The sequence below is a fragment of the Primulina eburnea genome, chromosome 6 (assembly GCF_022965805.1).
Source record: "Primulina eburnea isolate SZY01 chromosome 6, ASM2296580v1, whole genome shotgun sequence".
NCBI lineage: Eukaryota > Viridiplantae > Streptophyta > Magnoliopsida > Lamiales > Gesneriaceae > Primulina > Primulina eburnea.
In genome coordinates, this window is record NC_133106.1 from 29,784,695 (window position 1) to 29,805,062 (window position 20,368).

The window sequence follows — 20,368 nt, forward strand, 5'->3', positions numbered from 1 at the left end:
AACAAGATATCATCTGTATTACGTCACTAGTCTCTTAATTTTGTAATTTTTAAAATTTCTTTATTTCTTCTCTCACTGATAACAATAATAAGACAAAAAATTAATTTGATTATATTAAATTATAATTATTACTGTTCTCTAACAAAGTGTTATATTATATTTTAATATTTAATTTTTTTAGAAATATCTGTATAAAAGTTTGATTAAATAAATGAATATGCTTGAAAATATAACTTATTTATAGTTTCAAAAGTTGGGAGTAACTTTTAAAATTTTAATTTATGCTGAGGTCATTGTATGTTATCAAAAATAAATTATTAATCAATTATTCAAATCGTTAATATTGAGTTTTAATTGTAGTGTCTCTTATATAGATATTTTTTTGCAATGTAATTAGAGTTAACCAATCAATTTATAACATAAGAAAATAATCAATTTACTTGATGATATATAATTGTACTAGAATAGTTGGGTAGTTTTATTTTTATTTCTTATAACGATATATTTAATTTATATATATTTATAAACTTGAGTTCTTACACATCACCACACAACCTAATCTCGATTATTTCCCACTTCTATTTAATTTTCCAATAATTCGTCAAGAAAAATACTCAAGCCTATAAATAAATACACTACCCACTAGGTTTTTTTTTTTTTTTTTTTACTGCAAAAACTATTATTGAGATTGAAAAGTGTCATAAATTACAAGATTTACAAACCAATAAGGAAAATGATCGGGCATCCAAATAAAGGAAGTTGGGTGAGAAATAACAAAAGACGTTAGTGAATCTGCAACGACGTTCATAGTACGTCGAATGTGGTTTCATTGTGTTGATTCAAAGAATGTGTGATATATAAAGTATATGTGACTGTTTGTAGTTAAGTCACTGTTTGTAATGTAAAAAGATAAACATATAAAAATAGATAAAAATATATATAGGCTATGAATTTTGACGGCTAACATATTTCCAAATATATAATCTACCATGTGCACTACATGACTAGACTCTTTTAATTTCCCCTAAATTCCTGGCTACCCAAATTAAACCCTCCGATCCATTATTTTATAGGGTAGGTAACTTAAATATATAATCAAACAAAGAAGTGCAGCCCAAATTGTTGTCAAACTTTTGGTTATAAACATTTTCAGGACAAAAACTTGTGTGAGACAGTTTCACATGTCGTATTTTGTGATACAAATCTCTTATTGGTTCATCCATGAAAAATTATTACTTTTTATGCTAATTAGAGTATTACTTTTTATTGTGAATATTGGTAGAATTGACACGTCTCACAGATAAAGATTCGTGAGATCGTCTCATAAGAGACCTACTCCATTTTCAAAAGCAAGAAATCGAAACGATAATTTTTTAAAATAAAATAAATAAATAACTAGGGTTAGGTCATAGATGTGGCTATAATAAATAGAAATATTAAAATAAACATTAAAACAATCACCAAAACTATTATGGTGAAAACAATAGGCAAGATGGAATATATTTCACAATAATTATTTATATATGTATAACAAACTATATCTATAATATAAAAATAAATAACTAGATTTCCCATTTGACCGAAAGGGCCTTTGTTAATGTTGGTAGGATCATACTTACGTCTATATATTAGAACTTCTAATGTGACAATCAGTATTGGAAAACTAAGGAATCCTGCAAGCCATACGATGCCTGCAAATACTTCGGCAGATGATATGAGCATCGGCAGACTTGGCCGTGACTATGGGGAGCCTCAGCCGCAACATCGGCAGAGGATCAGCAATAAGCCCAGACACGTACTCAGAACGCATCTGGAAAAAGATGATGGCATTGTACATGTGAAGAGCTTAAGTGAAAGTAGCTTATTGTATGGTCTCTATCAGTTTTCACGTCCACATACCATACTCGGAACGGTGAGTAACATTTTTTTAAACCGCTACGGCAGTGTCAGCTACCTAGATTCGAAATTTCAAGCAACATGGGGTTGGCTTGCTATATTTTTTAAGGAATGAAACTTATAATATTATTTCTAGAGAAATAATTATGGATCAGATTTGAAAGTTGTTTTGATTTGATCAATATCAGTTATATATTAGAGCTACTTATTGACAACATAAATGGCAGATTCTGGGCATAACATCAGTTTCCACTCTGGCCTTGAATTCGTGGACTCAAGTGTCACCTGTTTTTCTTTTGGAAGTGTTCAAGGTTATAAATCTTTCTAGTATCTCTTCCATTTCATCTTTTACGCGAGCTTGTGTGTATGTATTTCTTCCTTACGGAAAATAGTTCGGTAAGTTGTTTTGTTTTGACTTACACACTTTCGATATGAATAGTAAAATTTTAATTTTAGTCCATTGACACCAGATACGTCTACAATATCCAACACAATTTTAGCAATTTATGAGTGTTACGTCAGTACATCGACAAAAAACGATGAAAGTAAAAAATTATAGAAAAAGGCTAATTATTGGACTAAGAACAAACTTTTACTATTTAAAAGACAAAAAACTAGAACAAACCAAGTGACATGATCATTCTTGCAATTTTTCCTGTCTTCTTTAAAATATTTAAATTTAAGAATAACTTATTTAGATAATTATTATTCATAAATGCCAATGAGCAATAGTACTGTATACATTGCCAGGTTCATGAAGTTTCTTGTTTGATCCATTTGCAGGCAATTGTTCCAACCTTTTTTATGAATATATTTGTGGTTGGACTCAACCAAATATATGATGTTGAAATAGACAAGGTAATGACTAAACTTCACACTTTCTTATACATAGCTTTTGATTTTGATAAATGGGGATTTGATCAAATCCTTCGTTTCTCAATTTAATCTCTTTGTTCACCTATTTTGTTACTTTTTGAAAATTTAGTTTAAATTGGGACTCTTTGAACCTTTCCATAACATCAAATATCACAAAAAGAAATAAAATCAAATGAGTGCGAGAAAGAAAATAATATGAGCCAACGGACTCTAGGAGATATATATAATTGTTAAGAGCTTTTAAATAATAGATTGGCATAATATTAATGAAATTATATTAAAACTTTATAATATCCTGGTGACTTGTTTTTAAATATTATAAGATCACACAAAATCATAGCCCTACTGAAATTTTAGTCCGCTATATAGTCAAATTTCAGTCTTAGTCCTATCGTTTAATTATTTGGCAATTTTGGTCCGATTTTAGCCGGAAAACCCATGCTCTCCGGAGTTTGATGATTTTGCGTCGAATATTTCCTATTTTATAAAAACTGAGGATCCTTCAAGCAACTTTCCAAAGGGATTCAAGAGCATCATCTTCCCAAATCGACATTTCTCAACCACATTTGAAATATCCCCAATTTTTATGCCTTGTAAGCAAGTTTCGACGTCAAATCATCAAACTCCGGTAAGTAGGGTTTTTCCGACCAAAATTGCCAAAATAATAAACATACAGAACTAAGATTACAATTTGAATATTTAACGGCCTAATCGCAATTTTCCCCGATAAATAAGTTAAATCCATACCATGGACTTATTTGGTGTGTTTGGCATCCAACACTTATTAAAAAAGATCATATTTAACACAACCCTAATTCTAAAATAAAATAAAAACTTTTATATAACAAACATATTTAGATTTAAACATACATAAACTTGCGTGTGAAAAATAAAGTAGCGAGTGATTTTTATGGAATTTCATAATAGGCTTCACTCTCTACATCAAATATTTAAACCATCATTATTTTTTTATTTTATCATTAATTTCTCCATTATATATACCAGTTAAATGAACCCGAAATATATAAATATTAATTTTTTATTATATGAAATGCAAAATCTGATTAATTTTGAGCATACTTTATGTAAAAATTTATCACTTCTTGTTTTCAGGTGAACAAACCCTATCTTCCTTTAGCTTCTGGAGTAATGTCAATGAAGTTGGGGGTTGAAGTCGTGGTTATATCTCTTATAATGGTAACTAAATTGTTAATTAATTAATATATATTCCAATCTGAGTAAAATACTTACTCAATTAATTAACTGATACATGCATTGTGTATATGTAATTATTTAATTTTCATATCTTATGAAAATTAAATAATTAATTGTGCAACAAGTTTTTTTTAAAAAAATACATGAGATAATAACTTTGAGATTATAATATATATTTTCAGAGTCTTGCCTTGGGAATGATATCTGGATCACCGGCCCTAATGGTTGCTCTCCTTTGCTTGTTTTTACTAGGAAGTTTATACTCCATAGAGGTGACACAAATCTATCTACATCTTTTATGTATTGAATTTAGTATATAGAAAGATCTGATTTCATTTTTCGTTCCACGACGGTTCATCCTAGCTATCAAGTTATTGATTATCTTGTCTTCATGTTGGATTCGATGATTTTGAAACCGGATTAGTAGTTTTGTATCCAATATTGAATTTGACAGAAAAATAACATGAATCGTATATGATAAACGAATAAACACGATTTGATTTGGGATCTTTTTGTAGTTGATGATTTACTAACCTTCCTTCCGACTATATGTCATAGTGCTTCACAATGATTCGATGCACATCATGAATAGAAAAGAATCGATTTGCACAGTCCAAATGCTTTTACAATGGTGATAAATTTTTGTGTTTGCTAAAAAAAATGGAATTAATTCTCGCTACCTTTTTTTGTTTATAATGTCTCGGCCAACCCTTTGCTTATTCTAATAACTTTTTTAAGGCAAAAAAATTGTCTGAGACAGTTTCACGGATCATGTTTTGTGAGACGGGTCTCTTATTTGGGTCATCTATGAAAAAATATTATTTTTTATGCTAAGAGTATTACTTTTTATTATGAATATCGGTAGAATTGACCCGTCTCACAGATAAAGATTCGTGAGAGCGTCTCACAAGAGATCTACTCTTTTTTTTAACTAATCACTATCCAAAACAAAGGAAAGATAGGAAATCGTGATATGGAAAACTACTCCCTCCAAAATATTTGAATGCATTTGGGCCGGGTGGGGTCAACCCTCATGGGAGACCCGATAACCTGATTTGATTTCCTATAAAATTGAACGATCTACTTTTGCTTCTTGTAGTTACCTTTATTGAGGTGGAAACGACATCCATTTCTTGCAGCAACAACCATTGTAATAGCTCGGGCTCTAGTGATTCAATTCGCTTACTTTATTCATATACAGGTATTTTACAAACTTTACGATTAGTCGCAAATCGCAAGATAAAAAATGTATACTTGGTTACGATCGATCAATTGATAAAAAATGGTCGATACTACTGGAATGATTTTTCTTTGGATAATAGATATTGTAACTGGTATTATTGTGATTGGTTTAATAGGTATTTTCTTTAATGATTTATATTCCGGATTAGGTTCATCCCTGTAGTAATGGGATGAATTGAGTTGTAGACGTAAGAACCCTGCGTGATTCCCTTCTTTTTCGGCTGATTCAAGGGGAAGGGCTCGTTGGATTCTTAAGAATCGGTCTTTTTTGATATGCATGAAAAAGTTGATTTAGTTCTCTACTGTTTCAAATAACTTTATTTGGTCTGCATAACAAAGTTGATTTAGTTCTCTACTGTTCCAAATAACTCAGACCATTCCATTTTTCTGATTTATGATTCTTTTTAGAAATATATAGCCAGTAGTAAAACTGTAACTTTTATTTTTATGTTTTAATTTGTGGAGACATAGTATGAGTTCCAATATGAAGTCCCATTTATTTGAGGGAGTTGGATCAATCGATATACATCATGTCGTATTGAAATTATTTTTAGAATCTATAAATTACACTTTTAACACATAAAATTAAAAGAGATTTACCAAAATCATTCTCTAAATAACTTTTTTATTTTGGTCATTAAAATAGTCAAAATTTAGTATTATTTCAACGAGTTTTTTTATTTATCTTTTTTTAGAGTATTGACATACGCTGGACTTATAAGATGATTCTTATAATTTTTTCCTATAAGATAAAATAGGGGCGAGGAAAAATGCTAAGATTAAATAACTATCAAATTTTAAATTAACGAAGTAATTTTTTAGATATATATCTTCTGTCTCACGATATTGATCATATTTGCAATAAAAGGTTAAGCTTTTGGCACAAAAGGTAGTATTTTTTATGGGTGACCCAAATAGAAGATTTGTCCCACAATATTGACTCGTGAAACTATATCATGAGAGTTTTTTTGAATTTTTTATAGGGAGATCCTGATAGAACACAACTAACTATTTCACATGCGCAGATAAAAAGCGATCATCTCATCTCGATTAATTTTTTTTTTTGAAAAGATTATAAAAATAAACATTGCACACTTCAAATATATAAAAAAAAATGTGTGTGCGCGCGTGATAAATTCGTTATTTAAATCTTCGAATTTTTCTTCATATGTTCAGGTGTACGTTCTTGGTGAACCATTAGTGCTTTCAAGGGGAGTTATATTTGCGGCTTGTTTCATGCTCCTATTTACCAGCGTTATTTCCTTGTTCAAGGTAATTATTTCTTACATATTATTACATACAATATATTAGGTAAAACAAAACTTGTATTTTTGTAAATATTAATATATATGTAAACAAAATGGGAAAAACATCTATATATTTCCTAAATAATATGAAATATTGTAAATTAATTAATAGAAAATCCCTAATGAAATATAATAGTCTAGAGTATAAACACTCCACTGGATAATATATTTAGAAAAAATGTATGTAAAGAGAACACAATTAAATTAATTAATCGTATATTACCTTTAATGTTAATATATAAAAATGCTTAAAATCACATGATTAAAAAAAAAAATTTAACGCCACAGTAATTCTTTCAAAAAAAACCTTACAGGACATACCTGATGTTGAAGGAGACGAAATGCATGGTTTTAAATCATTCAGCGTCGTGCTTGGGCAAGAACGTGTAAGTTATACGTAATTTCTTTCTTAGAAAATTATAATATTTATTCTGTATATTTGTTTCTATGTGATTTCGATTCATCATATGGTCAAGACTAAGTCATGGTCTCTTACCTTTTTTTTTAGTTTTTTAATATAATTTTAGTTTTAAATATTATGTGTCATTGTACATATCAGCGCCACATCATGAATTACTAAATAAAAGTTCTAATATTATTTTTACAATATATATATATATATATATATATATATATATATATATATATATATAAATATAAGAGACTAAAACCTTAAGTTTTGTATATTTAAAGTGCAAAAACTTTTGAAAGACGGTCTCACGAATCGTATTTTCAATGAACAGATTTCGAATTTTCTCATTTCTTTTAATGATTTTTTCCTGTCAATTTTGAAGGTATTTTGGATGTGTATTAACATACTTATGGCGGCTTATGGTGGTGCCATGGCCATAGGAGTTTCTTCCTCTTCTTTATCGAACAAAATTGTCACTGTGAGTATTTTCCCTATGGTCTAACTTTAATATATATCTTAATTACTAGATAAATATAATAGATTAAAAAAATATTAATTAATTTATTATTAAAATCAAAGGTGAATTTGATTTAAATCCATACACTCAAACTTAATTTACATTAAGTCTCTTTCAGAAAAATTATGTATTTGTAATCTCTGATCAACAACAAAATATATTTGCACTACGTGAGGCCACATCTTTTTTTCGGATGAAACTCGGTACAAAACATTAAAAATATAGTACTAATATAATATTTGAGTACCAACTAGTTTCAGATCTTTACTAATATATAATATTTGAGTACCAACTGTTTCAGATTTTTACTAATATATAATTTTTGAATATCTAAACATATATAACAAGTATTGGTATTATTTGACACAATTTTCTATAACACTTCAAGTCAATAAGGAGCAAGCAAAAGTATTCTCTTTATTCTTCATTAAAAAAACAAAGAGTATTCTCTTTACAATAATAGTCAAAAAAAATATAATTTTTGTTTTTCCTTAAGTCTACAATTAAATTTATCCCGTAGACTTTTAACATTTAATAATAATTTTATTATTAATATTATATATGTAGGTTTTGGGCCATTTTTCACTTGCGTCTCTTCTCATGTATCGAGCCCTCCGGATTGATATATCCACTGCAGGATCTGTCTATGGTTTTTACATGTTCATATGGAAGGTAAGTAGACATATATGCTGCTCAAATTTAATTTTGTTCCAATTTATTTTGGGATTTAATACATACACACACTCACGTGTGTAAAAAATTAACTGTAATTAAACCTAAAGTGTATAAAGATATTAGGTGTTGACTATTTTACTTTGAGATTATAACAATATACTTTTTTTGAGAAGTTGACGTCTACGATGGATCAGTTTGAATCAAACCTAGCCTCAAAAAAATTTATTACTCAATAATTTGAAGATTTTGTTCCATGAAAAGTTAGTTAGCATAAGCCTGATGCATGAATCCTTAAACATTTTGTGGGTTTTCAACTACCAAACTAACTAAACTTTGCTATTATTGTGGCAGCTTTTCTATGCAGAATATTTCTTGATTCCTTTTATGCACTGAGACAAGAGAAAAAAGGAAGTTTTCAAGTTTAAAGGAGAGCTTGCTGATTGTTGAATCTGAAGTTTCTTTCTTATATTTTGTCTTTATCAGTATCTTATAATAATTTCATATGTACTTAATTCTGCGTTGTAAGACAGATATTTAAAGAATAATATATGTGTGTGTGTATATATATATATATATATATACATACATCATACATGAACAATATGAGTTGGTATATGATGCACTGACACGGCAAGATTTCTCGGTTTTAATGTTCAAAAGTTCGCCAACATCAGTTGTACTTATGTTTTAATTTGATTTGGGAAACGAATTACGAATAATGTCTTGTTTTGATTTGAGTTGGGATAGAGATGTCAAAACTGGCTAACAGGGCTAGCCGTTTTTTGGCGGGTTGGGAAATTATCAACTCAACTCACCTATTATAGATGGCGGGAATTACCGATCCAACATACTTAGCCAATTTTATATGTAATTTGGCAGGTTGGTGCGGGCTGACCGCAACCCGCCTCAATCCACTATAATGTTGGAGGGTCGGCCCACTATTTTGATAGGTTAGAAAATTTTCAATTCAATCCATCTATTTTACATGGTAGGACAACCAACCCAATGATTCTAGCACATTTTCACATCTTTAGATGATACAAATAGAGAGAGTGTGGGTGTGTATCGGAGACACATTAATTATTACACGAAAATAGATAGAAAGTTTGGTAATTGGTGGTATTTTAATCGGATTGTTTTATCGATTAATGCTCTGTTATATATTAGACAAAAGAAGAATATAATAGAGAGGTAGGGTTAGACAGGGTCGGGTGCCCAATTTTTCGGGTAGGATTTTTTATACCCAAACCCTACCTGACTAGTCATGTACCCGGTTGTGTTCGAGTTTGTTAGTGTGGATTTAAATCTTAACATTTTATTTCACCTAACTTATAAAGTTGTAGCATTTTTTTCCTTTTCAGTTGAACTTATAACACCCAAAAATAAATTATATATTTTACCAATTATTTATCAGTCATAATAAAGATATGTTACTGTCAGATAACATACAAGAAATAAATATATTTACAAAAAAATATGATTATGTGATATTGATTGATTTTTATGTGAAATGAATTGGTGGAGATTTATTTGCTATGACTTATTGATGCGCTAGAATTAAGATTTTTATTATGAGAATTTATTTATTGTAAAACACACGAATGGTTGAATCATTGAATGATGATGTCGCCTTCATTCCTCATTTTCGTGGAATTAGAGAGGATTAGAGGGACCGTCTCACAAAAGACATCCTAATTACTTTCATTCCCTATTTCGTGAAATTTTTTGTGCTCAAAACTGGTGTCAATGGTAATGAACTAATCTCAATATGCTAAAATACTTTAAATAGAAGTGCATAAATACTCTCACCGAACTCAGTGAATCAACCAATCAAGAAACTCAGAAGTTCGAAACTTGCAGCAAGAATTCAAGTGCAGGAAAGTAAAAGCTCAAATACTTGTTTCTGGAAATTCGAACAAGGAATCATTAGAATACTTTGATTGTTACAACGTCTTGTACAACTGCCTTCGACAAGACTTACCAAAACTCCTGGTAAACAACTTTGATTGAACAAATGGAATTTATGTGGAATGAAATAAAAAACTTGAAATTGATAGTGAGTAGAAAATCAGTACATAGTGATCCTTCGAAATGGTCTGATAAAACTTTTAGAGTGTTCTCAAATTCAGTAGAGCTTCCCTTTAACATTTGAATGAATGGATCAGATAAGATTGGTGGCAAATATGACTTTATATAGACACATTGCAACATTCAATTTTAAATAGCTATAATTTGCTCATACATTGTCCTCATCCAAAAATAGTACTAGGTGTCACATGTATTTTGTCTATAGCCAAAAATAATATGTCACATTAAAATGTCTGGCACACTATATGAAAATATCATATTCAATTTGTATTTATACTTCAAACATTATCTAAATTCGAGATCTTTTGATAATTGTGTCTAACCCATTTAAGGATACATCCATAAGTTTGCTGAAAATCCAACTAAGGGTATGCAGATTTGAGTTCTCAATTTGGCAGAGGCAGACTCAAATAAGTGATACTTGATAAATGTTGCTTCGGAGAATATGCCGAAATGTTGCTTTCTGAGTTATATTGTAAGGTCCAAAATGCGATAACGTAATCCAACTGCATGCAAATCTAGGAAAAATGACTCATTTAAATTATTTATTTGCATTTATTAAATGTAGTAGGTATGTTTGCATGTTTAAAATATGGATTTCTACTAGAATGCATAAAACTGTATTTTAAAGATTATTGAAGACGCGATCGAGGAATGAAGACTAGAGACTATAAAGAAAAAATATTTTTATTAAATGATTATCTTTATTTATTTAATATATGGTATATTTTATAAGTTATTTTCGAAAATGATGTCTTTTGAGGTGTTTTACGCCCCGAGTCGTATTTTAAACCGGTATTCGATTTTTTTACGAAAATAAATACTTTTTGGGAACTCAGCTAATATTTTAGAAAAATTTCCTAAACAAAATATTTTACCTACATTATAATGGGCCTAATGAGACTATTATACCAAGGTTATTGGGCTTAAACTCCTACCCAATTATTTATATCAAAATATAGAGTTTCCAAACCCTAAACACACACAAACTCACGCCAAGCACTAGGACTCTCTCCATCAGCACGATCACACACCCTCACATCCAAGGCAATTCAAGTGATTTAGGAAAAGGAAAACGCAGCAAGGTTTTCCTGTCTCTCCGCCAACGTCCATCGCATAAAGGATTGTTTTCGTGGGTGAAACATGCAAAGGCATGCCTTAATCCTCCTTCACTCATCGTTCATACCATATTATGTTTGTTTATATATGATTGCATGATAAATATGATCTCCGCTTATATATTTCATTTTCATAGCTTGTACAAGATAAAACTTGAGTTTTCATGCTTTTAAATTCATGCTAATGATGCATAAAGGGGCTGCCATTGTAGGGTCATTAAAGGGGATGTTTTTCAGTATGTTAATGGTCTTAAGATGCATGATGTAGGCTGGTATGGCTCGGGATAGAAGGGGCCGCACGTTATAAGGTTTTGGAGGAAACTAGGGCACGGTTTTGGGTTCTTAGGAGGGTGCGGCTGCTAGCTACTGTAGAGACGTGTTCATGGGTCCTAAGAGGGCTAAGTCGTGGTCCTAGATGGCTGGTACTGTACCTGGTGCAAGAAGGAGGGTTGTAGGCATGAGTTGGGGTCGTGCAAGGCTTGAAGTCGACGGGTTAAGGGTTGTGGCATGCATGGGCTGTAGAGCTGGTCTAGGAAGGGTCTAAGGGTTCGATCAAGATCCTAGGAAGGTTTCATAGGGTCTGGTCTTGTTGGTTAAGGGCTAGGTTCGAAGGGGTGCAAGGTTGTTAAGGTTAGGGTTTTTTCGAAAAAGGGGCAGGAATTCAGTAGGCTGTTAGGGCTATTCTATAGGTCTTAATTGCTTGATTGGGGTTGAAAAAGGGTTAGTTATGTGTTAATAATCTATTAGTCAAGTTTGGTTAAGTTTCGAGTCGATTCAGCTTAAAACCGGGACGTAGGTTCAAGTTTTAAAACGAATTGAAAATTTAGTCGAGAAGCTTAAGTTTACACCTAAGAAATGTTTATGGGTGTATTTTAAGAGGTTATGTTAAGTTTGGATGAATTTGAATCGTCGTCTTAAGGTCTAATAGCAAATTGAGAAGTTAAGGTTTCATGGACAAAACGGTCATTTTACATTTGAAAAATGTAAGACGTCCTGAAACTGTCCTGAATGCTGTAATGAATGTTAAAATGTTTTTTTGAATGTTTATGGAATTTTATGATGAAAAAAACGATAAAACTAAAAGACGTGTTTCATGCTTGGTTTAAAAGAAAAATGATATATGCATAAATTTTTATAAGATGAAAATGATGAAAGGATTGAAGGAGGTGACTTGATTGTGACTAATACCAAAACGAATGCGAAAGGATATGATGATATGTAAGACCAAGGTTAACTTGACGGGGGAGAGTGTCGCTAATATCCCCGTCGCCTGGTACCATGGTGACCAGAAGTTGAAATGAAAGTCACAATTAATTATCTGAATTCAATAAAAGTGAAATGTATACGCATATGATGAAAGGAAAAAAATATGATGAAAGAAAAAATGATTTAAAGTTATGCACGTTCATTTCAAAGTTATTTTATTAAAAGTATTTTTCACTATTGTTTGTGGATGTATATATATACTTGTTATTACGGTTAATGTTTGCTGAGTCAATAGACTCACTAGGTGTGAATGATGCGCGTGAGGATGTTTATAATGATATGAGAGGACTTGATGGTTGATCTGATTGGGCTGATGGTTCACATAACTGAGGACATTTGCTAGTTTTTTTGTATTAGTAAAGATTTTATGATTTCTATGCTTTTTAGGGGTTTTTGAGATAATTTAAGAGCTTATGTTATTTTTGAAAAATACTAGTTTTAGGTTTGTTTGATTTACGATTTTATATTTTTCGCTGCTTTATTTTTTTATTTTCAAATAATAGGTTGGTTGGTCTATTTTAAATGACAAAATTTTATATATATGTATATGTATGATTATTTCCAAATTTAATTTTTTTCCCAATTCCGGACTAATGAATTATACATATCCTCTCTATATCCCTCCCTTTAAAATCAACGATAATTAAAATAAAATTTATAATATATATATATATATATTATAATTAGATTTTCAAGAAAATTGAAGTCAATAATGTTTTCAAATTCGTCCAACCCTTTCCATTCTCTTCGTTCCTTTTGACGGTAGAACTAAAACCTCCCCTTGTGTGAGAAATCACACACTAAACACTCTATAGACGGTTCTTTGATCTGTGTTGAATTTGGAAATTGAATTCAAAAGGTAGAGATAAAAGCCCGAATCTACGTCTCCTCTCGAGGTTTGACCCTGTTTCTTTCTCTTTTTATACGTTATTGTATATTCGTTTTGGTGAATCAAGATGTAATTTTTTTTGTTTATTCTTGTTAGTGAAGAATTAGATGACATGGGTTTTTGTTTTATTTTATGAATTGATTCAATAATTGTGGGGAATTTGATTCTCTGGTTGTCAGAGGATTTCTTGATATGGGCCTCTTAATCCTTGACTGGATTTCGAGATGCGTTTTACCCAAGGTCGTATGTTTTGGTGATTTGAAAGATCGTATTTCTTGGTGCCTTGATTACAGATCGCGGACTTTTGTTTTAGATTACAAACAAAAACAAACAATGTGATTATATTTTTGTCTGACGTTTTAATGTAAAGAATTTTGGAAATATTGCTAATTGACATGTTTTTACAATTTTCATTTCCTTGCTTTGTAGTTTCGTTGGTGAGAAACTGAGGGAAGCTCGGAATTTCTACAATATTTACGATGAAGAATAGCGAGAGGCTGGTTAATTTGGCATTGGCAGGTATGATGTTTTTCTATTTTAATTGTTACATTTCTCCACGAAAATTATTATTTGTCTGTTCTATCAATTGTTTGCCCGAGAATGATGCCATGAATTTGTGCATATATTAAACTTACCCTTGATCAGTCTTTGCGGGGTAAAATTTCCTTCTTAACTTATGGACGTGTGTCCTTTTTTGAGTGTTCGTATCCACGGCCCAACAATAAGATGAAAGAACTTTGAAATTTTATAAATAATATTTTAAAGAAATATAGTTCCATCTCGCCTTGAAAAATATGGGTCTCCCCCTGCTTGTGTCTGATTATATGACTTGAGGCTCAATGACGGTAAAAATATGGCGGTTGGATGGATTATAGTTTCTTTTTCAGTTTTTGTTAGCACATACTGATCATGTGTTACTTTGTTTGATGCAGGGTTGACCATCGCCCCTCTTGTTTTGAATGTAGACCCCAATCTTAATGTAGTTTTGACTGCTTGCCTAACAGTGTATGTTGGATGCTACCGCTCTGTTAAGCCGACTCCACCGTCGGTAAGTTGTGTATCAAATGAAAAGCTACTGATCTGATTTTGTATGCTTACGAATTATACTTTTCATTTTATTGAATTACACTATTATGTTTTTCAGGAAACAATGTCTAGAGAACATGCCATGCGATTTCCTTTGGTTGGGAGCGCTGTGTTGTTGTCATTGTTTTTGCTTTTCAAATTTTTATCGAAGGACTTGGTTAATGCTGTGCTAACATGCTATTTTTTTGTACTTGGGACCGTTGCTCTTTCGTATGTTTCTCTTATACTGGTTATCATTATTTTTTCATTTTTTCTTGTGGTAATTTTTTTTTTCAGTTTAGTAGTGAACAATGGTACTTATCTACAAATCTTCCTTATTTATTCGAACTTTAGGGCAACGTTGCTACCGGCGATTAAACGAGTTTTGCCGGAGCCGTGGAATGCTAACATCATTACCTGGAATTTCCCATATTTTCGGTGTATGTAATCATCATGGTCTCTGCTTCACATCATATTGCTTCTTACATTCAGACTAATGATATTTATCTTTACTTTTTTTTTATACAGCTTTGGAAGTTGAGTTTACAAAATCACAAATCATTGCAGCAATTCCTGGAGCTTTCTTTTGCGCATGGTATGCGTCAAAGAAGCATTGGCTAGCTAACAATATCTTAGGGCTCTCTTTCTGCATTCAGGTTTATGAGTTACACGTTTTAGTATCCTTAAAAGCTGTCGTTTTTGACAGAAATCTGAAACGTCCACTGCGGATTTCCATTTCACGAGAACTGGTTTTCTGACTTTCATGTTTATTTTTAATCATTTAATGATTCCAGGGAATTGAAATGCTTTCACTTGGCTCATTTAAGACTGGTGCTATTCTCTTGGTGAGAGTTGCATTTAGTTTCTGTAAAAATGTTTTTGTACTAAGTTTACATGTCCATCAACATATTTCTCTTAATCTTTCATAGTGTTGTTTGTATCCACAGTTAATGAATGCATAAACATTTTCGAATTGCAGGGTGGTCTTTTTGTATACGATATATTCTGGGTCTTCTTTACACCAGTGATGGTTAGCGTTGCGAAATCTTTTGAAGCCCCTATTAAGGTCGGTTCATATTTCAAGACAATCAAATATTGACCTGGCAAGGCGTTGGAGACTTGTTGAAGAATTTTTAATAGTTCAATCCATATATATCATAATCTTGTCTCCCTTTGGCAGCTTTTATTTCCAACTTCGGATTCCACACGGCCATTTTCAATGCTAGGACTTGGTGATATAGTAATTCCAGGTACGAAAATATCAACTTAAAATTTTGAATGTCATATCAAATTTCAATCTAAAATCCTGCTGGAGAGCAATGACTACCACTGTGATAAAATGTAAAGATTTGATTGTTGGAGAGGGTAATTGTTGGTATTGCAGCAGATGATCGATTTTTATTGGTTTTATCATTTATGTGTTTAGTGCTTATGAGTTGTAAGTGCAATTGTTAGGAGAATGCAGAACTCTTTTTTTTAATCAAAATAAACGATTGCTAGGATCTAGAATTGCCCTTACTAGCACAGTGAGTGAGATATGATGCTTGAGTAGTTGTGCAGTTTAAAATTTTTGAGTTACATTTTTTTTATCAACTATATCTTTTGGTATAAGGTTAGACACTAGGTCCAACAAATACTACATGTTCACCCTCTATAGAACTTTTATGATTAATTTCTTTGCTCAAGCTAGTGCTTAGACGAATCAAATATTAAGATATGTTATTTTCCAGGAATTTTTGTCGCCTTGGCTCTACGCTTTGATGTTTCAAGAGGGAAAGGAATCCAATATTTTAATAGCTCCTTTGCTGGATACACATTCGGTTTGATCCTTACCATCGCAGTTATGAACTGGTTTCAAGCTGCACAGGTTACTAAACTTTTCGGCAAAATTAGATTATCGTCCAAAATAAACAGTACCCTCGTATTATTTTTATGATTTACATAATTACTCTTCTTATTTAATTGTACTCGTCTAGCCTGCACTGCTATATATCGTGCCAGCTGTTATCGGATTCTTGGCTGTACACTGCATATGGAATGGTGAAGCCAAAGCTGTAAGTAATCCACGCTTGAAAATCTTCTTGGCTGGCTGTATTTCATTACTCTTCTTGAAACTTTAGTGTTTTTTTTTCCAATGCAGTTGTTGGAATTTGATGAATCTAAGGCTGCGACGAGTTCGGAAGAAGAAACTGATGGAAACAAGAAAGTCAACTAATGATATTTGATAGGTTGGAGACGAAGAATTTGAAATGCATTTAGTTGAAAACTGAGGACATTTGACAGTTTAGCAACATTTAACTCATGCACCAGAGTTTTTGTGTCAAACTTTCTTACATTGGAAAGATGAAATTTTATTACTCATCAATTTTATGAATATTCTGCTTTGAGATTGATTTTATTCACTGATGGCTTCAATACAATGTGGTGAGGGATATTACATGTTTTTTTTTTAAAAAAATTCTTCACCAATTTTATAAAATCTGGATTCTTCACACATTCACGGCAGATATTTTAATCATACACTGTTTTCTTTTTTTTAAAAAAAAAATTAAAAGAACACAAATTTAAGAGTTTTAAATACAAAAATTCAAAAATGTTCATATTCTAATTATCATTATTAATTTTTTATCATATTCTAATTATCATTATTAATTTTTTATAAATCATATTATTAGTAAAAATAAAATTAAAAATAAGTTGATTGATGTTAGTACGTTTTTCTTTATTTTTTCAAAAATTAAATCAACACATATTTAAATAAGTAAATAATTTTTTAAAAACAACAAAAGTATTACGAATTTTTTGAAAGATAAATTATTGAAATATTTTATGAATAAAGATTTTTTTTATAAAAAATGATTGACCGATTCGTCAATATAAGGTAATCTATATTTCAATTATTGAATTTGAACTTAACTTTCATTTTTGGGATGTTGTAGTCTTGTTTTATCAAATAAGACTTGTATCTAAGTTCTAAAAAACAAATAATAATAAAATTTAAAATAAAAAAAATGATGCTACATATACATCGATATTCGTACAACATAAAAAAATAAATATAAAATTTAATTTGTCAAAATCTCACTTTATATTAAATACAAAATTTAGCAATATAATAATAAAGTTTTACGATATAATAATTCTAAATATTATAATTATATATTTTAGCTGGACAAGAAATAGCAGTGCCATATGCCAAGAGGCAATGGAGGATGCAATGTGGCAGCAGCGTACGGACATCCACATTATTTTTAAAATAATTTTAAAATATATATATTTTTTTTAAAAAAAAAAATATGTTAAGAAAATAATTATATTAGTCTGAATTTTTTTACTCTAATTTTCGGTTAATCATTGTATGGATCGATTTTCAAAGTACAAAAATCGAAAAATTGCCATCCTAACTGAAGGTTTAGGGAAAAAAAGATATAAACCAAACCTTGGTTTTGAAAAATTAAAATCGTAATAAAAATTCATTTCATGCTTAAAATCGTTTAAACTTATATAACTTGAAACTTATTGTGGGGACCCGGACGCTAATCAAAATCATAATCGTCATTGGGACTAATTAATCAATTATAAAACAGGGTCTAAATTTTTTTTTTTTAAATGCGGAACATAGTGAAATCAAACTAATATACAACTCAGTATAAAATAAAAGTACAATTCTTGTACCACAAACATCTATTCCACCAAGGTTTAAACATCTAATATCAAGTGTTCGACCATATATCTAATCCAAGTCCGGAGCCTCCACTCTAATCACGATCTCTTCTCATCTCCTGGACCCTGAACCTGTCCCACCTGTTGTCATGTACACATACAAACAAGACAACAGCCGGATAACTCCGGTGAGAATAAATCCCAGTATAAATCAAAGAACATGCAGTCATATGTTCAATACAAAGCATGAAACAGATAACAGTAATACATATCAAAATCCGAAATGTAAACAATATCAATCTGTCGACAATACTCGTGATTCCACGATTCAGACTAGACTCATTCCTAGCCTAGGGATCCCGGTGTCCAGATGTGGCATTCCTATATCGACAAACAGTAATAGAAAGGACTCCAGTTCTATCCAAGTCGATATAACCAAACATTCAGTGTCCAGACGCATCCGTCATAGACTATGGTCTATCACCATATCTTGTGACATCGTGCAATGTACCCGTGGTTACCTGCCACTATCAGGTACTTCTGTCACAAGATTACTCGTCTAATGCATTCTCCTATAACTCCATAGAACAAGCATTTAAATCAAATCATTAAACACAATGATAAACAAATAATAAGTATGTGATTTAGGGAAACTCAAGTACATCCTACTTGAGTCGATGTCCCAATACACATTGACTTATACTTTTCGTTGCAGTTTTGGTCTGGAATCCAAACTCTGTCAATCCCTCAATCTGACAATGGCAGTACCAATAATCTCATGTCAATATACCTTTCAAATCAATAACAATCTGATCAATGTGGATTTAATTCAAAATCAACGGCACAACGGTACAATCTCAGTATCCCCGTCAATACCAAATCAACAGACATCGATTACAAATCATAACTCATGTCCATTACAATCTGTAATTCAATCACAATTCAAATCTGTCTGGTATAAATCAATATACCCTAAAAATTCATAACAATTCCATAATCAGTCTGTTTCTCAGTCTGACTTCGATTCTACGATGTCTAACATATCAAGAACATCATATATGAATCCTATTCAATTCTGACAATATCATAATTCCAAAACATGTCGAAACGTAGTAAAACTTACGTCAAGTTGTAGCCTACGTCGATAGGATTACAGTACTGAAGTCAGATTACAATTTGGACGGACGGATTTCTCAGAAAAGGCGTAAGGATTTTTCACAACTTCACAGAAGCTTTTCTCAATTTCTTTTTTTCCTTTTGTTTCTGAAGATTTTCGTTACTTGTATATATATACTCACGTATATGCATCAATACAAATGTCCAATTTTCCTTCTGCATGGCTCGCGCTCGGGCGGTGAAAAATTACCGCTCGAGCGCGGCATCCTCTGCCCAAACACTCGGCTTGTCACGCACTGGCGCTCGGGCGATGAACAACTACCGCCCGGGCGCCACATCTTCTGCCCGAAACATATTCCTATTGAACATTGGCGCTCGGACGGTCAAAAACCACCACTCGCGCGCCACACTCTCTGCCCAACTTTCTCGAATTTCACATGTAGTCTTATTTGCGTGTCCCGATTAATCCTTTCATAATCATATCAAATTATATATCAATAATTATAGATTACAAGAATTAAATTTCCGGGCATTACACTTACATTTATGATATCTCTATCCAAAACTCTATTTTAAAGCAACTGCATTTTAAAATAGCGTAATTTCTGCACCAAATAAAATATTCATCTCCAATCCATTTACTTCAAATCTTACTCTAAAAAAAATATTCTCAAAATATTTTTTTTATCTCCAATTTAGTGATATATTTATAATTATATTTTATATCAGATATTTAATATTATATTTTTAATAATTGCGATAATCTTACATAAATGATTATTTTAATTATTTTAAATATATTATTGAAATCTATATTATATGAATTGAACTAGAAATAATTTAAAATGGTGAAGTAAAATTAATACACAACATTAAATTAAATAACATATTACAAATACAACTTCAAATATTTGAACGACCATATTCATTATCAATTAAAGCATTTCGTACATCATAATGGGTTGGAGATGCTCTTATGGTTCATTACGTGTCACACTTTTTAGAACAAAAACTAAAATCATA

General features: G+C 31.1%; 2 protein-coding genes across 3 annotated transcripts; both read left to right on the top strand.

Moving 5' to 3' along the window:
• The first annotated feature begins 1,627 nt into the window (after positions 1 to 1,627).
• LOC140833446 (homogentisate phytyltransferase 1, chloroplastic-like) lies at positions 1,628 to 8,538 on the top strand. Of its 2 annotated transcripts, XM_073197779.1 has the most exons (11): positions 1,630 to 1,912; positions 2,124 to 2,207; positions 2,680 to 2,754; positions 3,886 to 3,969; positions 4,170 to 4,259; positions 5,087 to 5,188; positions 6,406 to 6,501; positions 6,851 to 6,922; positions 7,331 to 7,426; positions 8,033 to 8,137; positions 8,492 to 8,538. In XM_073197779.1, exons 1-11 carry the CDS (start codon positions 1,688 to 1,690, stop codon positions 8,531 to 8,533), a joined length of 1,071 nt encoding a protein of 356 aa, XP_073053880.1. In that variant the 5' UTR covers positions 1,630 to 1,687; the 3' UTR covers positions 8,534 to 8,538. The 2 variants fall into 2 exon arrangements, with proteins under 2 accessions (XP_073053881.1, XP_073053880.1); XM_073197780.1 differs by lacking the exon at positions 3,886 to 3,969 and having other exon boundaries at positions 1,628 to 1,912.
• A 4,772-nt stretch (positions 8,539 to 13,310) lies between these two features.
• LOC140834128 (signal peptide peptidase-like) lies at positions 13,311 to 16,953 on the top strand. Its single transcript, XM_073198786.1, has 12 exons — positions 13,311 to 13,508; positions 13,931 to 14,020; positions 14,434 to 14,549; positions 14,646 to 14,797; positions 14,921 to 15,006; positions 15,095 to 15,222; positions 15,361 to 15,411; positions 15,546 to 15,632; positions 15,747 to 15,816; positions 16,297 to 16,433; positions 16,543 to 16,620; positions 16,707 to 16,953. Exons 2-12 carry the CDS (start codon positions 13,981 to 13,983, stop codon positions 16,779 to 16,781), a joined length of 1,020 nt encoding a protein of 339 aa, XP_073054887.1. The 5' UTR covers positions 13,311 to 13,508; positions 13,931 to 13,980; the 3' UTR covers positions 16,782 to 16,953.
• The last annotated feature ends 3,415 nt before the right edge of the window (positions 16,954 to 20,368 follow it).